This window comes from Mustela lutreola, chromosome 15 (genome assembly GCF_030435805.1).
Source record: "Mustela lutreola isolate mMusLut2 chromosome 15, mMusLut2.pri, whole genome shotgun sequence".
In the NCBI taxonomy this organism is placed as follows: Eukaryota; Metazoa; Chordata; class Mammalia; order Carnivora; family Mustelidae; genus Mustela; species Mustela lutreola.
Genome location: NC_081304.1, coordinates 16,191,529 through 16,215,330, shown reverse-complemented (window position 1 = coordinate 16,215,330; position 23,802 = coordinate 16,191,529). Strand labels below are relative to the sequence as shown.

At 35.5% G+C, this 23,802-nt stretch overlaps 1 protein-coding gene across 1 annotated transcript in view; it reads left to right on the top strand.

Moving 5' to 3' along the window:
- Window positions 1-20,944, top strand: part of EFCAB13 (EF-hand calcium binding domain 13) — a 132,299-nt gene extending 111,355 nt beyond the window's left edge. The window contains exons 26-32 of the mRNA XM_059149515.1: window positions 3,812-3,955; window positions 4,290-4,358; window positions 9,294-9,434; window positions 13,602-13,673; window positions 14,533-14,676; window positions 15,593-15,664; window positions 20,746-20,944. Coding sequence (XP_059005498.1) covers window positions 3,812-3,955; window positions 4,290-4,358; window positions 9,294-9,434; window positions 13,602-13,673; window positions 14,533-14,676; window positions 15,593-15,664; window positions 20,746-20,936 — 833 coding nt within the window. The 3' untranslated portion in view covers window positions 20,937-20,944. The remainder of the gene's footprint in view (window positions 1-3,811; window positions 3,956-4,289; window positions 4,359-9,293; window positions 9,435-13,601; window positions 13,674-14,532; window positions 14,677-15,592; window positions 15,665-20,745) is intronic.
- Window positions 20,945-23,802: the final 2,858 nt, after the last annotated feature.

Genomic DNA, 23,802 nt, shown 5'->3' with positions numbered 1-23,802 from the left:
CAAAAGAAATCGAAGATGATATAAACAAATGGAAAGATATTTCATGCTCAGGGATTGGAAAGTCAAATATTGTTAAAATGACCATACTACCCAAAGAAACCTGCACACTTAGTGTAATCCCTATCAAAATTCCAACGGCATTTTTCACAGACCTAGAACACATAATCCTAAACTTGTGTGGAACCACAGAAGACCCTAAAGTTCCAAAACAGTCTTGAGAAAGAACAAGCAGCCATCCTGCTTTCTGATTTCAAACTTTATTACAAAGCTATAGTAATAAAAACTGTATGTTATTGGCATAAAAACAGACATGTAGATCAATGAAACAGAATAGAGAGTGCAGAGATAAGCCCTTGCACATTTGGTCAATTTGTTCATGACAAAGCAGCCAAGAATAAACAATGTGAAAAGACAGACTCTTTGGTAACTGGTGCTGGGAATACTGGGCAGCTGTATGCAAAAGAATGAAACTGGACTGCTATCTTAGACTGTGCACAAAAATTAGGTCATAATGGACTAAAGACTTGCACATAAGACCTGGAGCCACAAAACTCCTAGAATAAAACATAGGCAGTAAGCTTTTTGACATCGGTCTTTGAAAACATTTTAAAAACCCCAAATTTTGTCTATTCATACAATACCATAGGTAAAGTCAAAGAACAGATAAAATGGGAGAAGCTATTTGCAATGTATATCACAGATGAAATATAGAAAAATGGCCGAAAGTCATGGATATAGAAATAATAAAAAATTTATAAAATGGCCCAAGATCATATTGAGATATTTGATTTTACTCATAATAAGAAATATGCAAACTAGGGGCACCTGGGTGGCTCAGAGGGTTAAAGCCTCTGCCTTCAGCTCAGGTCATGATCTCAGGGTCCTGGGATCGAGCCCCGCATTGGGCTCTCTGCTTGGCAGGGAGCCTGCTTTCCCCCTCTCTCTCTCTGCCTGTTCCTCTGCCTACTTGTGATCTCTATCTGTCAAATAAATAAATAAAATCTTAAAAAAAAATACACAAACTAAAATGGAGATTCAATTTCTCACCCATTAGACTGACAGAAATTGAAAACCTTGACAACATATTCTGTTTGTTTGTTTGTAGAGAAAAAGGCATTTATCTGTAGCTCATGAGCATGTAAAATACTACTGTTCTTTTGGAGGGAATTTGGTAATGTCTAACAAAACTGCATATGCATTTACCTTTTGACTCAGCAAATTTTCCCTGAAGATATCCTGCACCAATGTGAAAATATAGATGCATAAAGTTATTCATTACAGACTTACTTGAAATTGCAAAATAATGGAAAATACTTAAAGTGTAAACCTTGGAGATTAGTTAAATAAACTATAGCTTCTATACTGTACAACTATAAAAAAGAATTTAAAAAAAGAATTTCATAACAGTACTTTTTAATACCACTGCTTTTCTGCCTTTCCAATATTTAAAGCTACAGATTTCCCTCTGAGCAATTTCACTGCATCTTACAAAATTTTGTGTTATATTTTGATAATTACTTATTTAAAATACCTTGTGATAGCTTTTTGAAATATGCGTTGTTTAGAAATGCACTAATTTCCAAATATGTGGATATTTTCTAGGTATCTTCTTGTTACTGATTTCTAATTTAATATACCTCAGTCAGAGAATTTATTTTGCACAATTTAAGTGCTTTTAAATTAAGATTTGTTTTAAAGACTAGCATGTGGTCTATCTAGGTGAATATTCCATGTACACTTGAAAGAATGTATATTCTATAGTTGTCTGGTAGTGTTCTGTAAATATCCATTAGGTTAGATTGCTTGCTAGTTTGGTTGAATATTCTAATTCTTATTGATGTTTCTTCTACTTGTTCTATTAATTACTAAGTGCAAGGTGTCCATATCTGCAGCTTATTGTGGGTTCATCTATTCCTCCCTTTAATTCTGTAAGTTTTAGCTTACTAGAAGGCTCTTATTAGATGTACACCTTTGGTGTTGCAAAATTTATGTATATGACCATAGGACTTATGTCATGTACTTTGTCTATTGCTGTCTTTTGTCTTATTTTTATTGCTCCTCTGTTCCTTTCCTCCAGTTTCCTTACTTACATTTATATATTTATGTGTACTTATTGTCATGTATCTTATTTTATTTAAAATAAAGATTTTTAATGATATTACTAAATTATTTTACAGAGAGTTTATTAAATCATCCATAGGCAATATAAGAAAATAATTATTCTTGGTGCACTTAAAAATTTCACAATATAATTATCCATCTCTCTGTTTAGTTCCTTCAGTTTTTGCTTTACATGGTTTTCAGGCTCTATCATTAAGTACATACAAATTTAGAATTATGTCCACCTAGTGGACTGAAATATCATTATGAAATGTCTCTCTTTATCTCTAAAAATTCCTCTTCACATAAGGTCTACTTTGTCATATTTGTATAGCTATACTGCTCTCTCTTGTTTAGTGTTTGTCTATTATATCTCTTTTTTTTTTGAGGGGTTTCTTTTTTTCTAAGTTAAATTCAATTAATTAATATATGATATATTATTAGTTTCAGAGGTAGAGGTCAGTGATTCATCAGTCTTATAGAATACCCAGAGTTCTGTAAGAAAATGCTCAACATCACTAGCCATCAGGGAAATACAAATCAAAACCACAATAAGATACCACCTTACACCACTTAGAATGACAAAAATTAACAAAACAGGAAATAGCAAATATTGGCAAGGATGTGGAGAAAGGGGAACCCTCTTACACTGTTGGTGGGAATGCAAGTTGGTACAGCCACTAAGGAAAATGTATGGAGGTTCCTCAAGATGTTAAGAATAGAGCTACCCTACCACCTACCAATTGCACTAGTATGTATTTACCCCAAAAGATACAGGTGTAGTGAAAAGAAGGGGCATGTGCACCCACAATGTTCATAGCAGCAGTGTCCACAACAGCCAAACTGTGGAAGTAGCTGAGATGCCCTTCAACAGATGAACGGATAAAGAAGATGTGTCCATATACACAATGGAATATTACTCAACCATCAGAAACAATGAACACCCACCATTTGCATCGATATGATGGAACTGGAGGGAATTATGTTAAGTGGAATAAATATAGCAGAGAAAGACGATTATCATATGGCTTCACTCTTATGTGAAACATAAACAATAACATGGAGGACCACAGGGGATGGGAGGGAAATCCAAAGGGGGAAAAATCAGAGAGGGAGATGAACCATGAGAGACTTTGGACCCTGAGAAACAATCTGGGGGTTTCAGAGGGAGGGGGGTAGGGGCAGAGGATAATAGGGTAATGGGTATTGAGGAGGGCATGTGCTGTGATGAGCACTGGGTGTTATACTAACTAATGGATCATAGAGCACTACATCAAAACCTAATTATGTGCTATACAGTGGCTAACTGAACATTAAAAAAAAAAGAATACCCATTGCTCATTACATGACGTGCCCTCCTTAATGTCCATCTCCCAGTCACCCCATCCCCCTACCCGCCTCTCCTCCAACAAATCTCAGTTTGTTTCCTATGATTAAGAGTCTCTTATGGTTTGTCTCCCTCTCTGATTTTATCTTGTTTTATTTTTCCCTCCCTTCCCCTACACTCTGGTTTTATTTCTTAAATTCTATATATGACTATTGTCACCTATTTTAAATTATTTTAGGAACAGAGAGGTACATAGATAAATACAAATACTGCCTTTTAAGTATAATTTTATATATTAGAATAATTTTTTCCCCACTTATCTTTAAAATGTAAGGGAGATACATGAAAATTCCTCTCTAATTGGAGGTGATTATCTCTTCCCAGGAGATAAAAGCCAATTTTACAACATCAACATTCACAAAAATGAACTTACAGCTATTCCTGACCTTAAGCAAAATTTAAATCCCATTGGAATCTATCTAACAGATGATAAAATAAAGGAGGCTTTGGATAATACTAATCCTAATGGTGAGTAATTATTTCAATTTAAAATAACAAAGTTTTAGTATTTCAGAAGTTTCACTGTATATGCCCAAGAAGATATATCCCTTTTACATCTTTAAAAAGAAAAATTGAAAATATATTTTCTTTTCTTTCAATTGATGGGTTTGTATTGAAGGAAATGATTTTCAGAGTATATCTCCTATAACTTTATTTTAGTTCTAATCTGCATATCATGTACATCACAATAGGATTGCCAGTCCTCCCATTATTTTTATTTTTATAGTTCTGGTTTATAACATCAAATGGTCTTCTCTACAAGAAAATCTAAATTCTTTCTCTTTTTCTTTTTTAAAAAAAGATGAAGTGGTGAACTTGAAGGATTTTATCAGAACACTGACCAAAACTGATGAATTTATCGAGTGCCAAAGTGAGTATGGAATTTGAAATGAATATGAAAAGAAACTTCATTTTTGGGGGTTGGTGTATATATAGTTATGTGTGTGTATAAATTATGTATATTTTTATATATACTTTACCAAGTTCCTTTTTTTCTTTTTCTTGTTTAAACAGAGTTGATGTGTATATTTTTTAAACTCTAGGTTTTTAAACATATGAACACATAATTTTCATACCATAATATCCTTTTTTTTTCTTTAAGATTTTATTTATTTATTTGACACAGAGAGAGGAAGAGAGGGAACACCAGCAGGGGGGAGCGGGGAGGGGGAGAAGCAGGCTTCCTGCTGAGTAGGGAGCCCAATGCAGGACTCGATCCCAGGACTCTGGGATCATGACCTGAGCCGAAGGCAGATGCTTAATGACTGAGCCACCCAGACGCCCCTATACTTTTCTTGAATTACCTTTTTTAAAAGATTTATTTACTTGAGAGAAAGGGGAGGGCAGAGGAAGTGAATCTTTCAAGCAGACTCCCTGCTGAGTGAGGAGTCCCACCCCTGGCTCTGTCCCACATCCCTAAGATCATTACCTGGGCCAAAAAAACAAGAATTGGACACTTAACCCAACTGAGCCACCCATGCACCACTTGAATTACTTTTTTCTCTTTTTTCTTTATTATTGCTGACAAGTTTATCCATTTTCTTATCAAAGTAATTGGATTTTGTTTTTTTAATTACCTCTAGTGACTTTTGCTCTCTTCTGTTCTTATTTATTTATTTCCCCATTTTATTATTATTTTTTTATACTTACTCTATAGTTCTTTGTCAAAAACTTAAGCTAAATGCTTAACTTTTTTCAGTCCTTTTTGAAATTTCAATACAGTTCTATCATGGAGACACTGAAATAGCCTTGGACCACAGACATTGAGATTGAGAATTATGGTCCTCAGGCTGGGGTTTTAAAATGAGTATTGAAATCAGTGGATTCTCTCTAAATTGATCTGCACTTTGAATGCATTTCCATCACTATCTCAGGATCATTTTGGAAGGAAACTTGACAAAATAATTATGTAATTTTTTTTAAGATTATAGGTCTATGAATAGCTAAGACCCTTTTGAAAAAATAATAATGAAGAACTTGCTTTATCAGATATTAGTACATATTACAATGCTATTTTATTTTTAAAATTTTTTTCTTTATTATCTTTATTATGTTCAGTTAGCCACTGTATAATACTTCATTAGTTTTTGATGTAGTTTTCAGTGATTCATTAGTTCTGTATAACACTATTTCAATATAGTGTTACAAATAGATCAATGCATCATAATACAGACCAACAGAGACTCCTGTTAATGGGAACTTGGAATGTAATTGAGATGACATCGTCAGTCAGGGGTCAAAGATATTTAGTATATGATCTGAGAAAATTGGCTTACTATGTGGGAGAAAACAGAGTAGAATCCTGCTTCATACCATATAAAAAAATAACCTTCAAGAATCAAATGGATATGAAAATGGATCTCAAAGGTAAAGCTATACAACTGATGGAAGAAAATGTAAGGAAAAATATTGTGCCTTATGTTGGTGGATCCCTACTTAAAAATACTACTCCCCCAAAGTGCAATCATAGGGTGAAAAAGGATGTAATTACATCAAAATTAAGGATTTCTGTGAAATGAAGAACTCTATATAACAGACTGGAAAGAGATAATTACAAGATAATTAACAAAAGATTAGTATCTCAAATATGAGGAAATTCTGCAAATCAGCAGTAGGAAGAAAAAAAAATCAATTGGAAAAATAAGCAAAGATCTAAGGAGTCAGTACAGGAGGTGAAGCCCAAATAGGTAAATATATATATGAAGAGATTTGGAAATACTCACGAATTGCTGGTGAGTAGGTAAAATGGTACAGCATTCTGGATTGCAATCTAGCAGTACTTGTCAAGTATGCATATTTCTTATGGCCCAATAATTCTTTTTTTTAAAGATTTTATTTATGTATTTGAGAGAGAGAGAGACATAGTGAGAGAGGGAACACAAACGGGGGGAGAGGGAGAAGCAGGCTTCCTGCTGAGCAAGGAGCCCAATGTGGGGCTTGATCCCAGGACTTTGGTATCATGACCTGAACCGAAGGAAGACATAAGGCCTGAGCCATCCAGGTGCCCCTCAATAATTCTGTTTTTAGGTAAATAACCCAGAGAAGTTTCTTGTTAGAGACATGTTCAAGGGTGTTTCCTGTAACACTATGGGAGGATAAAAATGAAAGCAACGTAGACATCCATCATCAGGGAAATGGTTGAGTAAAATATGGTCCATACATATTACACATCATAACAATAACTAGATTTGCATTTGCACCAGAGAGAGATCTCAGTAATAATATGGTTCCATGAAGAAAGGAAAAAATAGAATAAATGAATAACACACAATGCTTTATGTAAATTAGATTTCTACTAATGCCCATAAGACAACACTTTATTTGTATTTTTTTCAGGTGAACACATAATTCTAAATAGAAAGATGAGAGATTGATTGAAAGAAATTGAGAAAGAGATTGAGATTGAAGTGACAATATCATATAAAATTATATAGTACTTTGCATCCTGAAAACTTAGAATACACATTCTTTTCAAATGTCTAAGGAACAGTCACAAAAATAGATGATGTATTTAAGTCACAAAGAAGAATTTCAATGAATTCTAAAAATCAGAAATCGTTCAGTACACATAATCTGACCATGATGTGGTAACATTAAAATTACTTTTAATTTGGAAGTTAAAAGAATTTGCAATGTTACTTTTAATTTGGAAATTTAAAAAATTTGGAATGAGAATATGGAAAAATGTTGCTTTTAAGACTAAAATGGCATGCCTGGGTAGCTCAGTCATTAAGCATCTGCTTTCTGCTCCAGTGGTGATCCCGGGGTCCTGGGATGGAGCCCTGCATTGATCCATGCATCGGGCTTCTTGCTCAGCAGGAAGCCTGCTTCTCCCTCTCCCACTCCCTCTGCTTGTGTTCCCTCTCTCTCTGTCAAATAAATAAATAAAATCTTTGAAAAAAAAAAAAGACCAAAAACAAATGGTCCTTTTTTTTTTTTTTTAAAGATTTTATGTATTTATTTGACAGAGATCACAAGTAGGCAGAGAGGCAAACAGAGAGAGAGGGGGAAGCAGGCTCCCCACCGAGCAGAGAACCTGATGTGGGGCTTGATCCTAGGACCCTGAGATCATGACCTGAGCCGAAGGCAGAGGCTTAACCCACTGAGCCACCCATGTGCCCCAAAATGAATGGTCTCCTAAGTAATTCTTTGGTTGAAGAATAAGTGAAACCTGAAAGTAAGAATTTTTAGAAATGATGACAATGAAAGCACTTCATATCAAAACATGTAAAGTGTGTTTGATTAAACATACCAAAACAATCTTACAGGATATTTTATCGTATTAAATGCTTTTATTAGAAAACAAGAAAGACAAACCATGAGAGACTCTGGACTTCAGGAAACAAACTGAAGGTTAAGGAGGAGAAGGGGTGGGGGGCTAGGGTAACTGCGTGATGGGTATTAAGGAGGGCAAGGGTTGCGATGAGCACTGGGTGTTATATCAATTATTGAATTGGTGAACACTCCTTCAAAAATGAATGATGTCCTGTATGCTGGCTAACTGAATTTAATAATAGAAAAGAAACATTAAAAAATATTTTTTCTTAAATGTTCAACTCATGAAGCTTACAAGAAACAAACAACAAAACAGCAAAAACAATCTCCCCAAAAAGTACTAGTCAGGAGCTAACGAAGTTGAAGGTAGAAGTTAGTGAAACAGAATATACACACACACACATACACACACACACACACACACACACACACACACACACACAAAAGAAATTATCCATATAACCAAAACTTTGTTCTTTCAAAAGATTGACAGAGAGTGCTTTAGGAAGTACGATGAAGGGAAAAAAATAGGGAGGACATAAAAAAGAAGACCGTCATAACTTGGATACAAATGAGATTAAAATATATAAATGAGTAGGGCGCCTGGGTGGCTCAGTGGGTTAAGCCGCTGCCTTCGGCTCGGGTCATGATCTCAGGGTCCTGGGATCGAGTCCCGCATCGGGCTCTCTGCTCAGTGAGAGCCTGCTTCCCTTCCTCTTGCTCTGCCTGCGTCTCTGCCTGCTTGTGATCTCTCTCTGTAAAAAAAAAAAAAAAAAAAAAAAAAAAAATATATATATATATATATATATATATATATATATATATATATATAAATGAGTAATACTTAAAACGGATTAATAAATCACCAAGTTGTTGGCATCTCATCAACAACACTGTCATTATCTCCAAACATTTGGATGAAGACAGAAAGGGCTGCTTTCCCCCACTTCTCCAATAATGGTGCGGTTTTCTTTGGGGTCATTTTGATAATTTGTTGTTTTTGTTGAGTTTCACGAGTTGAACTAATAAAATATTTCAGCATTTCCTGAATGCTTTTTTGTTTTTTTTGTTATTGTTTTTAATATTTTATTTATTTGAGAGAGAGAGCAAGCATGCAAGAGTTCACAGACAAGAGGGTGCAGCAGAGGAAGAGAAGCAGACTCCCCTCTGAGCAGGGAGCCGGAGGAGGAGCAGCGTTTCTTCTTTTCTTTTCTTTTTTTTTTTTAATTTATTTTCAGCGTAACAATATTCATTGTTTTTGCACCACACCCAGTGCTCTATGCAATGTTCTCTCTTCAATACCCACCACCTGGTTCCCCCAACCTCCCACCCCCTGTTTCTTATTTTCTAATGCACGCATTTAAACCTATAAATTTTTGGAGCTCTCGGTTTGGAGAATATTTCAGAGAAGCAAAACCCTCAAGACCGTTTTCAAGAAAATGAATACATTTCACCCAAATCAAGTTGTGATATGCTTATCTGGATAGACTGGCCAACTAATATCTTTACGTTTTGTCACTTCTCTATATAGAAATAGAAGATGCATCCAACATTGTTAATAGTGTCTTCGATGGGAAAGTTGAACTTAAAGACCTTTTATCTGCCTTGGAGAACCTGGAGAAACCTTTAAGTGAAGAAAAACCTGAGGCGTCATTGAACTCTGCAACAGATGGTGAGCACTTGAGTTACCTCATAGGTTTCCTGTTTAGAATACACACGTTAATCTTTTTTTAAGAATAATAATGCTGTATATTTAGGAAGGTTGTTATAGAACTGATGTGTAAATCTTGGTCACTGTGAACTGTTAGAACCCTTTTGGAAAGCATGTGGATAGTCTTTATTTGGAGAAGATGAATAGAAGCCAAGTATTCTTGTTATCTATGTTTCAAAACCATTTACTCCCTTATTAGATTATGATGGTCACAATAATAAATATGATAGAGTCCTGCTCTTCGATTTCTCCAACTCGGATTCCAGAGATAGGATAATTCTTAAAAACAGAGCTCCTCTAATAAATGTGATATTTACTGTGGCATTTTTCATAAATGCTGTTCACCAGACTGAGGAAATTGCCTTCTATTCCTTGTTTGCTAAAGGATTGAATTTATATTTATTTGGTTTATCATGAATTTCCCAAACAATTTTTATGCATCTGTTTAGATAGATCATAGGGGTTTTTCTTATAATCTGTGAGTGTGGAGAATTATGTTAATTTTTAAAATATCAAATGAAACCTAAAATTTGGAAAACCCCATTTTGTTTATGATATATTGTTCTTTTTATGTAAGTATTTTCCATTCATTTAATTTCACTTTTCCTGTATTCTTATTCTTCTAAAGAAAAAAAGATAAATTTGGAACCATGTGAGGGAGACTAAAATTTGAAAAAAAGAAACAGAACTTCTAGAAATTAAAAAAGTAATAATTAAAATTAATTAATGGACAATAATGTCAGCAGATTAAACATAGGTGAAGAAATATGAACTGCAAAATAATTTGAAGAAATTATACAAAATGCAGCATAGAAAGAATATAAGAAAGAGGCTAAGAGGAAGGCAGAATGAAAAGGCTACTTATTGCAGGAATGAGTTTGAAATATATATGTATATCAGATTACAATGTTACATACTTTACACTTACATTATAATTAATAGAATGTTGTATGTCAATTATATTTCAGTAAAGCTAGAAAAAGAAAAAATGAATAGACATGATATATATCCATTCAGGAGAGAAGAGACAGAATGGTTGCAGAGAAAATATTTGGAGAACTATAGCAGAGAATTTTCCAGAACGAGAAAGACCTAAACCTACCAATTAAAGAAGTCCAGTGAATCCCACATAGGATGAAAGGAAATCCATACACACATAGGTTTATCATGATGAAACTGCAGCCTATCAGAAGGAAAGAAAATCTTAAAGTAGCTAGAGAGAAAAGCGGAATTATCTATAAAAGGAATTTTTTCTTATTCTTGATATTTTCTCTGGGTATTGAAATCTAGAGAAACATTTTTGTAAGTTGAGGATAAACCCCCCAATTTGGAAGAAATCTAGGCTTTGTCAGACCTTTGAAAATACAAACTTAAGTTTGTCCAATGTTTTGATTTGTCTTCGGCAAATACTCTGGGTGAAAAACAGTAACTATGTTTCTGGATTACAGTCTTCAATCAGTTGTTAGTGTGGAAATTTATTACTTTCTTGGCAGCAAATTTATTTATTTAAGGTAATTTTAAAGCAATAACTTTACTTAGAATTTTTAGTCCTTTTTAGTAGAAGGGTAGATCCAGTTATCTAGTCTAATTCATTACTGGCACCCTCTCCAATTCTAAGGTTGCACCATAATGTGGGAGATAAAGGAAGAGCTTTTAAAACTCTCTTATATCCCTGAAACAAAGAATACATTGTATGTTAATAAAATAGATAAATAAAAAGGTAAAAAGCAAAACAAAAACAAAAAACCTCCCTTGCGTTGTTTCTACTGACATCTAGTGGATGGAGCCTGTGGTACTCCTGCATCTATGGGAAGGGGTTTGGGATCCGGTGCTTCCAAAGGGCAGTTCTCATTCTTTTCCATCCGTCTTCTAGTCTCTCTCCCCCTCGGCCCTCCCAATCCCTCCCTCTCTTTCTTTCTTTCTTTCTTTCTGCTTCTTTGACTCAGGAGAAATTCTTCCTAGCTATTAAGGCATTTGGTATATTTTCTTCAACGATCCTGGGTTTCTATACAAGCAGTCTCTTATAGAAACTTTTAATCTACAAAAATCACAAGAGTGAGGAAATACTTAAGGCCAAACTAACTGCTTAGAACAGGAAAGAAGCGGGGAGCCTGGGTGGCTTAGTTGGTTAAGCATCTGCCTTCATTTGGCTCAGGTCATGATCCCAAGGTCCTGGGATGGAGTCCCTCATCGGGCTCCCTGCTCAGCCGAGAGCCTGCTTCTCCCTCCCCCGGCTCTGCCTGCTGCTCTCCCGGTTTGTTCTCTCTCTCTTTCTGACGAGTAAATAAAGAAAATCTTAAAACAAACAAACAAACAAACAGGAAAGATGGGTCAATTCATCCACCACTTCAAGAGATACAGTGCAATAGTTCCAATATTTGCTCTTTAAACAAATTACAGTAGGCTTCCAGAGAAGGCTAACTTTTTTTTTTTAAGATTTTATTTATTTATTTGACACAGAGAGATCACAAGTAGGCAGAGAGGCAGGCAGAGAGAGAGGAAGGGAAGCAGTCTCCCCACTGAGCAGAGAGCCCAATGCGGGACTCGATCCCAGGACCCTGAGATCATGACCTGAGCCGAAGGCAGCGGCTTAACCCACTGAGCCACCCAGGCGCCCCAAGAAGGCTAACTTTTGAAGCAGACCAGAGTCAGTTGACTCAAATGTCTGCAGTAGCCAGGGACATAATGAAAATTAATAAAATGAATTAGGTATAAGACGAAAGGAAGGGATGTGGACTGTAGGGTAACTTGAGGGCACATATCCCATATTAAGATAATTAAATTCAAATGAAAAGAAAACCCCAACACTCCCTAAGACAATGAAAAGGATTGTATCTCAGTTATATTCAGTCTGTGAGCCTGTGATCCCTGAAGCAGGATTCTGTAGGAGTGGGAAAAAAAAATCTTTTCCTTCTACCCTTCTAGGTTCTCTAGAACTCTTCTGGAGTTCTGTAACAAAAGATTAACAAGAGAAAAGCATATATATTTAATTTAAACTTATGTGAAAGAGGAGTATACATAAGGAAGTGAAGACCCAAAGAAGTGGTTAAACCCTAATGTTTTAATATTATGTTTGATATAGGATAGAAAGTGGTGGAAAATGTGATAGGGCAAAATTATATGAGCTATAAGGGTGGTAAACTGGGGGAAATTTAACAAGGCCTGTTCTTTCAGTTTCCTCTGGGTGTCCCTCCAACCCTCAGTCTTTAGAGATAAGGATGCTCCGTTCCTCTGGGTATAGCAAGAGCATCTCTCATGTGAGAGTCTTAATGACCTTAATGACCTTCCCATCCCAGGGAGGATGGGAAAGTCTGAATCCTAACTGCACCTTCCATTTCTCAGATTTCTTCAGCTTAAAATATTCAATATGTTGAGGTGCTGTGTTTTGCGGGTAATGTATCCTGAACCCTGTCCTCCAAAGAGTAAGAGATATTTATTTATGTGTGATGTTATGGATAATTCAGAGGAAATTGAAATTCAGCTATTAGGTTTTTGTAAGAGTTTTTACTACTTGGAAAGATTAATAATTTTATATATGTTCTTTTATGCATAGTTTTTCCTTGTTCGGTTCAGGGTTAAATAGGGAGTAGTGACAGTAAAAACAAGTCGAATTTCTTTTTTCTCACCAAACAGAACTTTTTTCCAAAGGAATTATTTTTTTAAATTCTTTCTCTTCCTTGGCTGTCTTTGTTGTATAAATCATCTCTGCAGGGAGGTGCCCTATGTATTCTCTCATATTCTTTATAGATGTGTATATATTTTTGAACTATATAACCTGTGTGTAATTTTTTTAAGCCATGGTTCACAATACTGGGTTGTGAAATAAATTTACTAAGTCCTGAATAGCATTTTAAAATGAAATGAAATAATGTGGAATTTATTAGACAATATCAGTATGCAGCACAAAAGTATTGTTTTATAAAACGTTTATTTGTGTGTGTATGTGTGTGTGTGTGTGTGCGCACACACATGCACGTGCACATGCTCGCAGTCTAAATGTATTTCTTACCATTTATTATAGTCATAGAATTTTGGAAACTGAATGAAATTATATTAAAGCAATATCAGATCCTTGCCTTAATGAGGTTGAAATCTATTTAAACCCTATTTTATTTCTTAACTTTGCAGAAAATAACAAGATCGTAAAAGATATTATTGATGTTTTCACTAATTCATCTAAACCATCAACACCATTCAACAGTAAGTAGAGTAAAATAATGAAAATTAAAAATAAACTTCTAAGATCTTTCTATGGTATTCTCCTTTTTCTAAAGTATAGTTTGTTTTGCCCTGTGCTTTTAATTCCTTAAGTTTGCTTTGCTTTACTGAGATGTTATAATCTGCTTTCTTATTCTTTATCATAGTCAGTCTATACTTTGACCATAAAGAATTATTTAGATTACATTCCTAGAATTAATGCTTCCTTAAAGCAAACAGTTTGTCTCAGTATATGCTTCAGTGTAAGGTATCCCATGAATCTAGTACAATTTTCTCTCACCTCTAATAATTTCCACATGCTTCTTTATCTCACCTATAATGAAACATTGTAAAAGAAAGTAAAGGGAAAAAAAACATCTAGCACATCTAAAACTAGCAGGTAGGTAAGAGAGGTTCTCTAATCCTAGGATAGGATGTTACTTTGTGTTTTTAAGGGCATAGCAGATTTATATTTGCATTTTTCTTTCTCCAACTACCTGTGTTCTATTTCTGCTAGCTGTTCTCATTCTAAGAGCTAGTACCTAGCTGTACTTGAAATGCTTTACAGTCTGTGAAGGACTGGAGCACGTAGTAATTATTATCTTTGAGGGGAAATAATAAATAAAAGCAAATTTTTACAAAAGTTTTGCAGAAGTTCAATTTTTAGCTGGTTAGGGGTGTATTAAATTTTGCTTATTGTTTAAGTGACTTCTGAAACCAAAGCCCATTGATATGTTTTGAAAACCCTTTTGCTCTGAATTCCTTTTGTAAACATCTACTCTCTGTAAGTCAGGGTGTTAAGTCTAAGAAAGGACTTTGTCCAAGCCTCCTCCTTTGTTCTCTATTCTTAATGTATTTATAGATTTATTTAAAGAGATTACAACTCTTGATAAGATCAGAAATGATAAGATGCCTGCAAATGAACTGAGCTTCCAACTCTTGAGTGCTGGAATTCCACTGACCAATAAGACATTCCAGGAGATTCTGGGTCAGGCATCTACTGATGGTGAGCCCTTTTTGAAAGAACATTCTATGTTGAACTTAATGAAGTCCTAGTTCTACTGTGAGCTTGGGATATCTGTTTTATGTATGCATAATTTAGATAAACTAGGTCTTAGAAACATAATGAGAACATAAGCATTCTGAGAACTAATTAAAATTAATACTTTTCTCTTGGAAATGTTATTTATTTTTTTACTTACCTAGTGCATCCACACCCAGTGTGGAGCCCAATGGAGGGCTTGAACTCACCACCGTAAGATTAAAGACAGGAGCTAAGATTAAGAATCAGGTGCTTATGAGTGAAATAAGTCAAGCAGAGAGAGTCAATTATTATATGGTCTCACTTATTTGTGGAGCATAACAAATAGCATGGAGGACAAGGGGTGTTAGAGAGGAGAATGGAGTTCGGAGAAATTGGAAGGGAGGTGAACCATGAGAGACTATGAACTCCTGAAAAACAATCTGAGGGGTTTGAAGTGGCGGGGGTGGTGGGAGGTTGGGGTACATGGTGGTGGGTATTATGGATGGCACGGATTGCATGGAGCACTGGGTGTGGTGAAAAAATAATGAATACTCTTTTTCTGAAAATAAATAAATATATATATATATAAAGAATCAGGTGCTTCACCAACTGAGACACTCAGGCACCCCTTCTCCTGGAAATATTTTGAAGAGGTACCCTCTGTTTATCTGGCATCATATTTGTAAAATGTATACATCAAAATTTAATTAAAACAAATAGTATAATTAGAATTTTTTTCTTGTTTTAAGGGAACAGATTCTTGGTAAAACTATTTTAAATTGATTAGTTTTTAATCCAGCTAATTTCTGGAAATTAACAAAATCTGCCCATCCCCCCATTTCCTGTCATGGTTATTTTACACTTTGCCATTTTATAATCCTTATACTTTACTTTTTAGAAAATAGTGAAGTAAGTCTCAAACAAATTTTGGACTCTTTGAACACAAATAAGCCAGTTCCTCAATTTGAAGGTGAGTCAATCAATATTTCATTTACACAATATTTCATTTGTCATAGTTTCCTATTGCCTTTTGTCATTATTTAAACAGTGTTTTGAGGTATAAATGTATATTTATAATGTATATATTAAATGTATAAGATGTATATTTTTATAATTAAAGTGCAGTGTTTGGTAAGTTTTTTTTTTTTTTAAGCTCTTTTTTTTTTTTTTAAGTATTTTATTTATTTACTTGAGAGAGAGACAGTGAGAGAGAGCATGAGCGAGGAGAAGGTCAGAGGGAGAAGCAGACTCCCCGTGGAGTTGGGAGCCTGATGCGGGACTCGATCCCGGGACTCCGGGATCATGACCTGAGCCGAAGGCAGTCGTCCAACCAACTGAGCCACCCAGGCGTCCCGTGTTTTGATATGTGCGTACATCTATAAAACTACCATCATGATCAAGATAATGAACATATCCCTCACCCCCAAAGCTTCCTCATGTTCCTTTGTAATCTTTTCCTGCCATTTTCTATCCTCTCACTCATCCTCAGGCAACCCCTGGTCTGCTTTTTGTCAGTATAGATTCATTTGTATTTATCAGAATTTTATAAAATGGATATGTTCTTTTTTTGCTGGATGTTTTCATTCAGCATAATTATTTTGAGATTCATCCATGTAGCATGTATCAGGAAGTCATGCTTATTTATTGCTGGATAACACTCCATTTTAGATAGACCACAGTTTGTTTACTTACCTGGTGATGCATATTAGGCTATTTCCAGTTTGGAGCTATTACAAATAAAATTGCTATGAACAATTATGTACAAGTCATTGTATGAACATACGCTTTCATTTCTTTTGAGCAGTTACCAAAGCTTGGCTGGCTCATATGGTAGGTGTATGTTTAACTTTTTAAGAAACTGCAAACTGGTTTCCAATGTGGCCACACTATTTTACATTTCTGCTAGCAGTGGATGAGAGTTCGAGTTCCTCTAAATCCTTGCCAGTACTTGGTATAGTCAGTCTTTTTAATTTTAATCATTCTAGTAAGTTGATTCACTGTGGTTTTAATTTGCATTTCCTTAATGACTAATGATGCTGAACATCTTCTCATGTTCTTATTTGCCATCTGTATATCTTCTTTGTGAAGTGTCTGTTTAGATCTTTTGCCCATTTTTAAAGTTGGGCTGTTTGTTTTTGTATTTCTGTATAAATTCTGGGTACATATCCTTTATCAGATATATATTTAGGGAAATATTTTCTCTGAGTCTTATACTGAGCAAATTTTACTCTGAGTCTCTTCATTTTCTTAAGTGTCTTTGACAAAGTACAGCATCCCTTCCTGATCAAAACTCTTCAAAGTGTAGGGATAGAGGGCACATACCTCAATATTATCAAAGCCATCTATGAAAAACCCACCGCAAATATCATTCTCAATGGAGAAAAACTGAAAGCTTTTCCGCTAAGGTCAGGAACATGGCAGGAATGTCCATTATCACCACTGCTATTCAATATAGTACTAGAGGTCCTAGCCTCAGCAATCAGACAACAAAAGGAAATTAAAGGCATCCAAATCAGCAAAGAAGAAGTCAAATTATCACTCTTAGCAGATGATATGATACTGTATGTGGAAAACCCAAAAAACTCCACTCCAAAACTGCTAGAACTTATACAGGAATTCAGTAAAGTGTCAGGATATAAAATCAATGCACAGAAATCAGTTGCATTTCTCTACACCAACAGCAAGACAGAAGAAAGAGAAATTAAGGAGTCAATCCCATTTACAATTGCACCCAAAACCATAAGATACCTAGGAATAAACCTAACCAAAGAGGCACAGGATCTATACTCAGAAAACTATAAAGTACTCATGAAAGAAATTGAGGAAGACACAAAGAAATGGAAAAATGTTCCATGCTTCTGGATTGGAAGAATAAATATTGTGAAAATGTCTATGCTACCTAAAGCAATCTACACATTTAATGCAATTCCTATCAAAGTACCATCCATCTTTTTCAAAGAAATGGAACAAATAATTCTAAAATTTATATGGAACCAGAAAAGACCTCGAATAGCCAAAGGGATATTGAAAAAGAAAGCCAACGTTGGTGGCATCACAATTCCGGACTTCAAGCTCTATTACAAAGCTGTCATCATCAAGACAGCATGGTACTGGCACAAAAACAGACACATAGATCAATGGAACAGAATAGAGAGCCCAGAAATAGACCCTCAACTCTACAGTCAACTAATCTTCGACAAAGCAGGAAAGAATGTCCAGTGGAAAAAAGACAGCCTCTTCAATAAATGGTGCTGGGAAAATTGGACAGCCACATGCAGAAAAATGAAATTGGACCATTTCCTTACACCACACACAAAAACAGACTCAAAATGGATGAAGGACCTCAATGTGCGAAAGGAATCCATCAAAATCCTTGAGGAGAACACAGGCAGCAACCTCTTCGACCTCTGCCGCAGCAACATCTTCCTAGGAACAACGCAAAAGGCAAGGCAAGCAAGGGAAAAAATGAACTATTGGGATTTCATCAAGATCAAAAGCTTTTGCACAGCAAAGGAAACAGTTCACAAAATCAAAAGACAACTGACAGAATGGGAGAAGATATTTGCAAACGACATATCAGATAAAGGACTAGTGTCCAGAATCTATAAAGAACTTAGCAAACTCAACACCCAAAGAACAAATAATCCAATCAAGAAATGGGCAGAGGACATGAACAGACATTTCTGCAAAGAAGACATCCAGATGGCCAACAGACACATGAAAAAGTGCTCCATGTCACTCGGCATCAGGGAAATACAAATCAAAACCACAATGAGATATCACCTCACACCAGTCAGAATGGCTAAAATCAACAAGTCAGGAAATGACAGATGCTGGCGAGGATGCGGAGAAAGGGGAACCCTCCTACACTGTTGGTGGGAATGCAAGCTGGTGCAGCCACTCTGGAAAACAGCATGGAGGTTCCTCAAAATGTTGAAAATAGAACTGCCCTATGACCCAGCAATTGCACTACTGGGTATTTACCCTAAAGATACAAACGTAGTGATCCAAAGGGGCATATGCACCCGAATGTTTATAGCAGCAATGTCCACAATAGCCAAACTATGGAAAGAACCTAGATGTCCATCAACAGATGAATGGATCAAGAAGATGTGGTATATATACACAATGGAATACTATGCAGCCATCAAAAGAAATGAAATCTTGCCATTTGCGACAACATGGATGGAACTAGAGCGTATCATGCTTAGCGAAATAAGTCAAGCAGAGAAAGACAACTATCATATGATCTCCCTGATATGAGGAAGTGGTGATGCAACATGGAGGCTTAAGTGGGTAGGAGAAGAATAAATGAAACAAGATGGAATTGGGAGGGAGACAAACCATAAATGACTCTTAATCTCACAAAACAAACTGAGGGTTGCTGGGGGGAGGGGGTTTGGGAGAAGGGGGTAGGATTATGGACATTGGGGAGGGTATGTGCTTTGGTGAGTGCTGTGAAGTGTGTAAACCTGGTGATTCACAGACCTGTACCCCTGGGGATAAAAATATATGTTTATAAAAAATAAAAAATTAAAATAAAAGAGAATTAATTTTAATTTTGATAAAGTCTCATTAATTAGTTCTTTTCTTTTATGGATTGTGCTTTTGGTGTCACACATATGAAATCTTTGCCTCACGCAAGCTTACAAAGGTTTTAATGTATGTTTTCTTCTAAAAGTTTTATGGGTTTTGGTTTTGCGTCTTAGGTGTATATCTATTTTCAGTTAATCTTTATATATGGAATGAAGTATGAATCAAAGTTCCTTTTTGTTTTGTTTTGTTTTGCATATGGACATTCATTTGTTTCAGCACAGTTGTTGAAAAGATTATACTTTATATTTTCTATACTGAATTTTCTTTGTACTTTTGTAGAAAATCATTTTTGTTTGTTTGTTTGTTTCCTGGATTCTCTGTTCTGTTCCATTGATCTTTGTCAGTCTTTACACAGATAGCACATTGTCTGATTACTATAGCTTTATAATAAATATTGAAAGCACTCAGGTAGTATTGGTCCTTCAACTTTGTTCTACTTAAAAAAAAAGTTATTTTGGCTATTCTAGATCTTTTCCATTGCCATGTGAATTTTAGAATCAGTTTGTAATTTCTACAGAAAAGTCTGCTGGAATTTATTGGAGACATTAAAGGCCCTCAAGAATTAAGATCTGTTGGAAAGTTTCTTATCCAACAATGTCTTATTAAATAGTACAACTCTTTTCTGCAATTCCTTTGTATCCCTGTACTTTGCCTCCTTTTAAATATTTTCCTACATAAACTAGTGATTATAACCCAAATGGCGACCTTGAGTGTATGATGATTTGTTTAACTCATTGATAAAGCAGATAGAGGCACAGCTAAGGATCCCATTTAGAGGGGAAAACTCCTAGAGATTTAGATAAGACCTGGGAAGAATGTGGACTTCTTCAGCCTGAAAGAACCTCCAACATTTTTGTTTTCTTCATAGGAAAACCCCTACATCTATTACCTGTAATCTTGAAACTCTTCAATTCATATTTCTTCTATAGATTTTGTGGCATTTGATTCTTGTACCTTTTAAGTTAAAAAGTAAAGGCCATTTCCACCTTCAGGCACAGTATATTCCTGAAAACCTAATATTCCCATACTTCTGGGGGGAATTCTAATCCTAGAATAAAAGTTATGAGGAATAAGCAAAAAATGAAAAGAGCAGAAAAATATGTAAGTAAAAGGAAATTCAGGACTAATGTTTTTTATACTCTGAAATTTGGGCTGTTATCATATACATAGAAATAAGCCCCAAATTCTCTCTCACTGGTATAAAATTAAACATTTCCCTAGGAGATGCTATTTTAACTTAAAAATGGCCTATTTTAACTTGAAAAAAACCTGTTAGTTTTATTCAGTTAAATTTAAAAAGCCCTCAGTCATCTTAATATTTTTTTATATTAAGACAAAAATAATGTCTCAGTGAAATATGCTTGGAATAAAGGAATATTTGGCTTATTAATTTTGGAATCATAGAGATAATATTAATTGAGATGTATGACTTACAGAATCCGCATATGTTTTCAGATTTATCTACTGCCCTCCAGACTGTCAACTTGATGGACTCCAACAAAATTCAAATTAATAACTTGCAAGATGCTTTTGATGACCTCAATGTTTCTGTAAAGGCTGAAGAACACCAGATGTTAGAGAAAACGCTTGATGTTGATGGTACATATAATAACTATAAGTTGGCTTTCCAAATAAAGTGGCAATAAATTTTCCATTCCCCTTCCCTGTCCTCCATTATTCACTCCCCAACAATTTTCTTTTTTTATTATCCTAATGGAAAAAACACTCTAATAGAGCAGGTCTATTGAAATCATGCATTTATCTTGATGGAAAAGGCTTTGAATAAGATTAATAAGATTTTTAAAGCCCCATCAAGTATCCTGTGTTGATTCCATCAGAGTGTAATTTGTGTGTGTATTTTTAGCATCTACTATGTAAATCAGGGAACATGAAGTGATTCTCTGTGAAGGTTGTGCTGACATAAAACTGTTTTTAGCCAGGAATAGACTAAGGGAAGACTTTCTGCCCTCAGCTTGAGATATTTGAGATTGATTGAATGTGAATCTCAAGAGCTTTCAGAGAAAACAATATATAATTTTCAAATTTTGCCAATTATTATGGGTGTTTTAAAATTAATTTAAAATTAAAATCAATTCCTAAAAGTACTTTTGTTTTACAATATTAAATGGGTTTTACAATATTAAATCAATTCCTAAAAGTACTTTTGTTTTACAATATTAAATGGGTTTCATCAATCATATTGACTGGGGCCACTGCACAACATCTGTTGTCAACAGCACGCTTTGACGTTAGGCAGTGCATGGCCTATCCAAAGACCTGATCACAAGTACCTGTTATATGTAAGGTGTCATGTAATATGTAATATGTAATGTAATCAAATAAATATAAAGTATTCATATTTAGGAAACTTTTGGTCTAGTTGGTGAGGCAAGCTATAAACAACAAAAGAGTATTTAACAATATAGGAGATAAAAGCTCAGTGCATTTGCAATGTTACATAGCAGCGCTTGAGTAATAACCAGGGAAACAGTGATGTGATATTGTAATTGGTAATAAGACAATAACAAAGTGATGGGTATTAAGGAGGGCCTGTGTTGTGATGAGCACTGAGTGTTGTACGTAACTAATGAGTCATTGGACACTACATCAAAAACTAATGATGTACTATACAGTGGATAACTGAATATAATTTGAAAAAAAGAAAGAAATATATATTTGGTCTTTGACTGCATTCCTGGCATAGAGCTCCTAAGACACTTGAAATTCCTAAGTGATTTGAGCACTAGGGGTTTCTTTTGTTCTAATAGGCAGTTCTGGGTGGGCATCTGTTTCCTAGGTGGGGATGAAAAGATAAGCCATGATTAGTACCTTGGAATTTTTAGCATTCCTCAGAGAGGGGAAATGGGCTGGAAATGGAGTGAATCCTTGATTATGCCTATGTTTGAAGCCTCCATAAAATCCCAGTTGTTCAGAGAGTTTCCAGGTCGATGAACACATCCACATGCCAGGAAAGTGATTCACCTCAACTCACAGGGACAGAGCTGCTATGCTTGGGACCCTCCCAGATCTCCCATACCCTATGTATTTCTTCATCTGGCTGTTCTCAAGTATACTTATCATATCCTTTAATAAACTGGTAAACATTAAATGTTTCCCTGAGTTCTGTGAACTATTCTAGCAAATAATTGAATCCAAGGGGGAGAAAGTCATAGGAATCTTCAGTTTGTAGCCAAGTTGGACATAAGTTGTGGGGAACTTGGGGACCTACTTGTGATTGGCTTCTGAAGTAGGAGGAAGGACAGTCTTATGGGACTGAGCCCTTAACTTGTGGGACCTGATGCCATCTCCAGGAAGATAGTGTCAGAATTGAGTTAAATTATAGGATGCTCAGCTGATGTTGCAGAGAATTACTTGGTGGGGGAACCCCCCCCAACATCTGGTGCTAGAGTGTTGTGAGTATGGTAGTAGTTTGAGAGTAAAGGAGAAACACAGGAGAACTGAGTTGTTTTTCCTATACAAGTGATGACACTGAGTTTTGTAAGAATTCAGAGGAGAGCAGTTTCATTCATTCAGCAAAACTTTATTAAGTACCTATTTCTTGTTAGTTACTAAATATATAAAGATAAAAGAGCTTACAGTCTACTGAGATCACAAGCAGTGAGAATACCAATTATTCAATACCATGACAGAGGTAAACAGTATTATGGGAATGTATACAATAGATATCTAACCTACACAGGGTTGGATAGGGTAGTTGGAAGAGGCTTCTTGGAGGAATTACTGTTGGAGTTGAATTCTATATATATTTTAAAGTTTTTAGAGATTTTATTTTTTTATTTGGGAGAGGGAGAACGAGCAAAGAGACAGAGAGCACCAGTGGAGGGAGAGGCAGAGGGAGAGGAAGAAGCAGGCTCCCACTTCATCAAGATCAAAAGCTTTTGCACAGCAAAGAAAACAGTTAACAAAACCAAAAGACAACTGACAGAATGGGAGAAGATACTGGCAAACAACATATGAAATAAAGGGCTAGTATCCAAAATCTATAAAGAACTTATCAAACTCAACACCTAAAGAACAAATAATCCAATCAAGAAATGGGCAGAGGACATGAACAGACATTTCTGCAAAGAAGACATCCAGAAGGCCAACAGACACAAGAAAAAGTGCTCCACATCACTCGGTATCAGGGAAATACAAATCAAAACCACAATGAGATACCACCTCACACCTGTCACGATGGCTAAAATTAACAAGTCAGGGAATGATGGATGCTGGCGAGGATGCGGAGAAAGGGGAACCCTCCTGGGAATGCAACCTGATGCAACCACTCTGGAAAACAGCATGGAGGTTCCTCAAAAAGTTGAAAATAGAGCTACCCTATGACCCAGCCATTGCACTACTGGGTATTTACCCTAAAGATACAAATCTAATGATCTGCAGGGGCACGTGCACCCGAATGTTTATAGCAGCAATGTCCACAATAGTCAAACTATGGAAAGAACCTTGATGTACATCAACAGATGAATGGATAAAGAAGATGTGGTGTATATA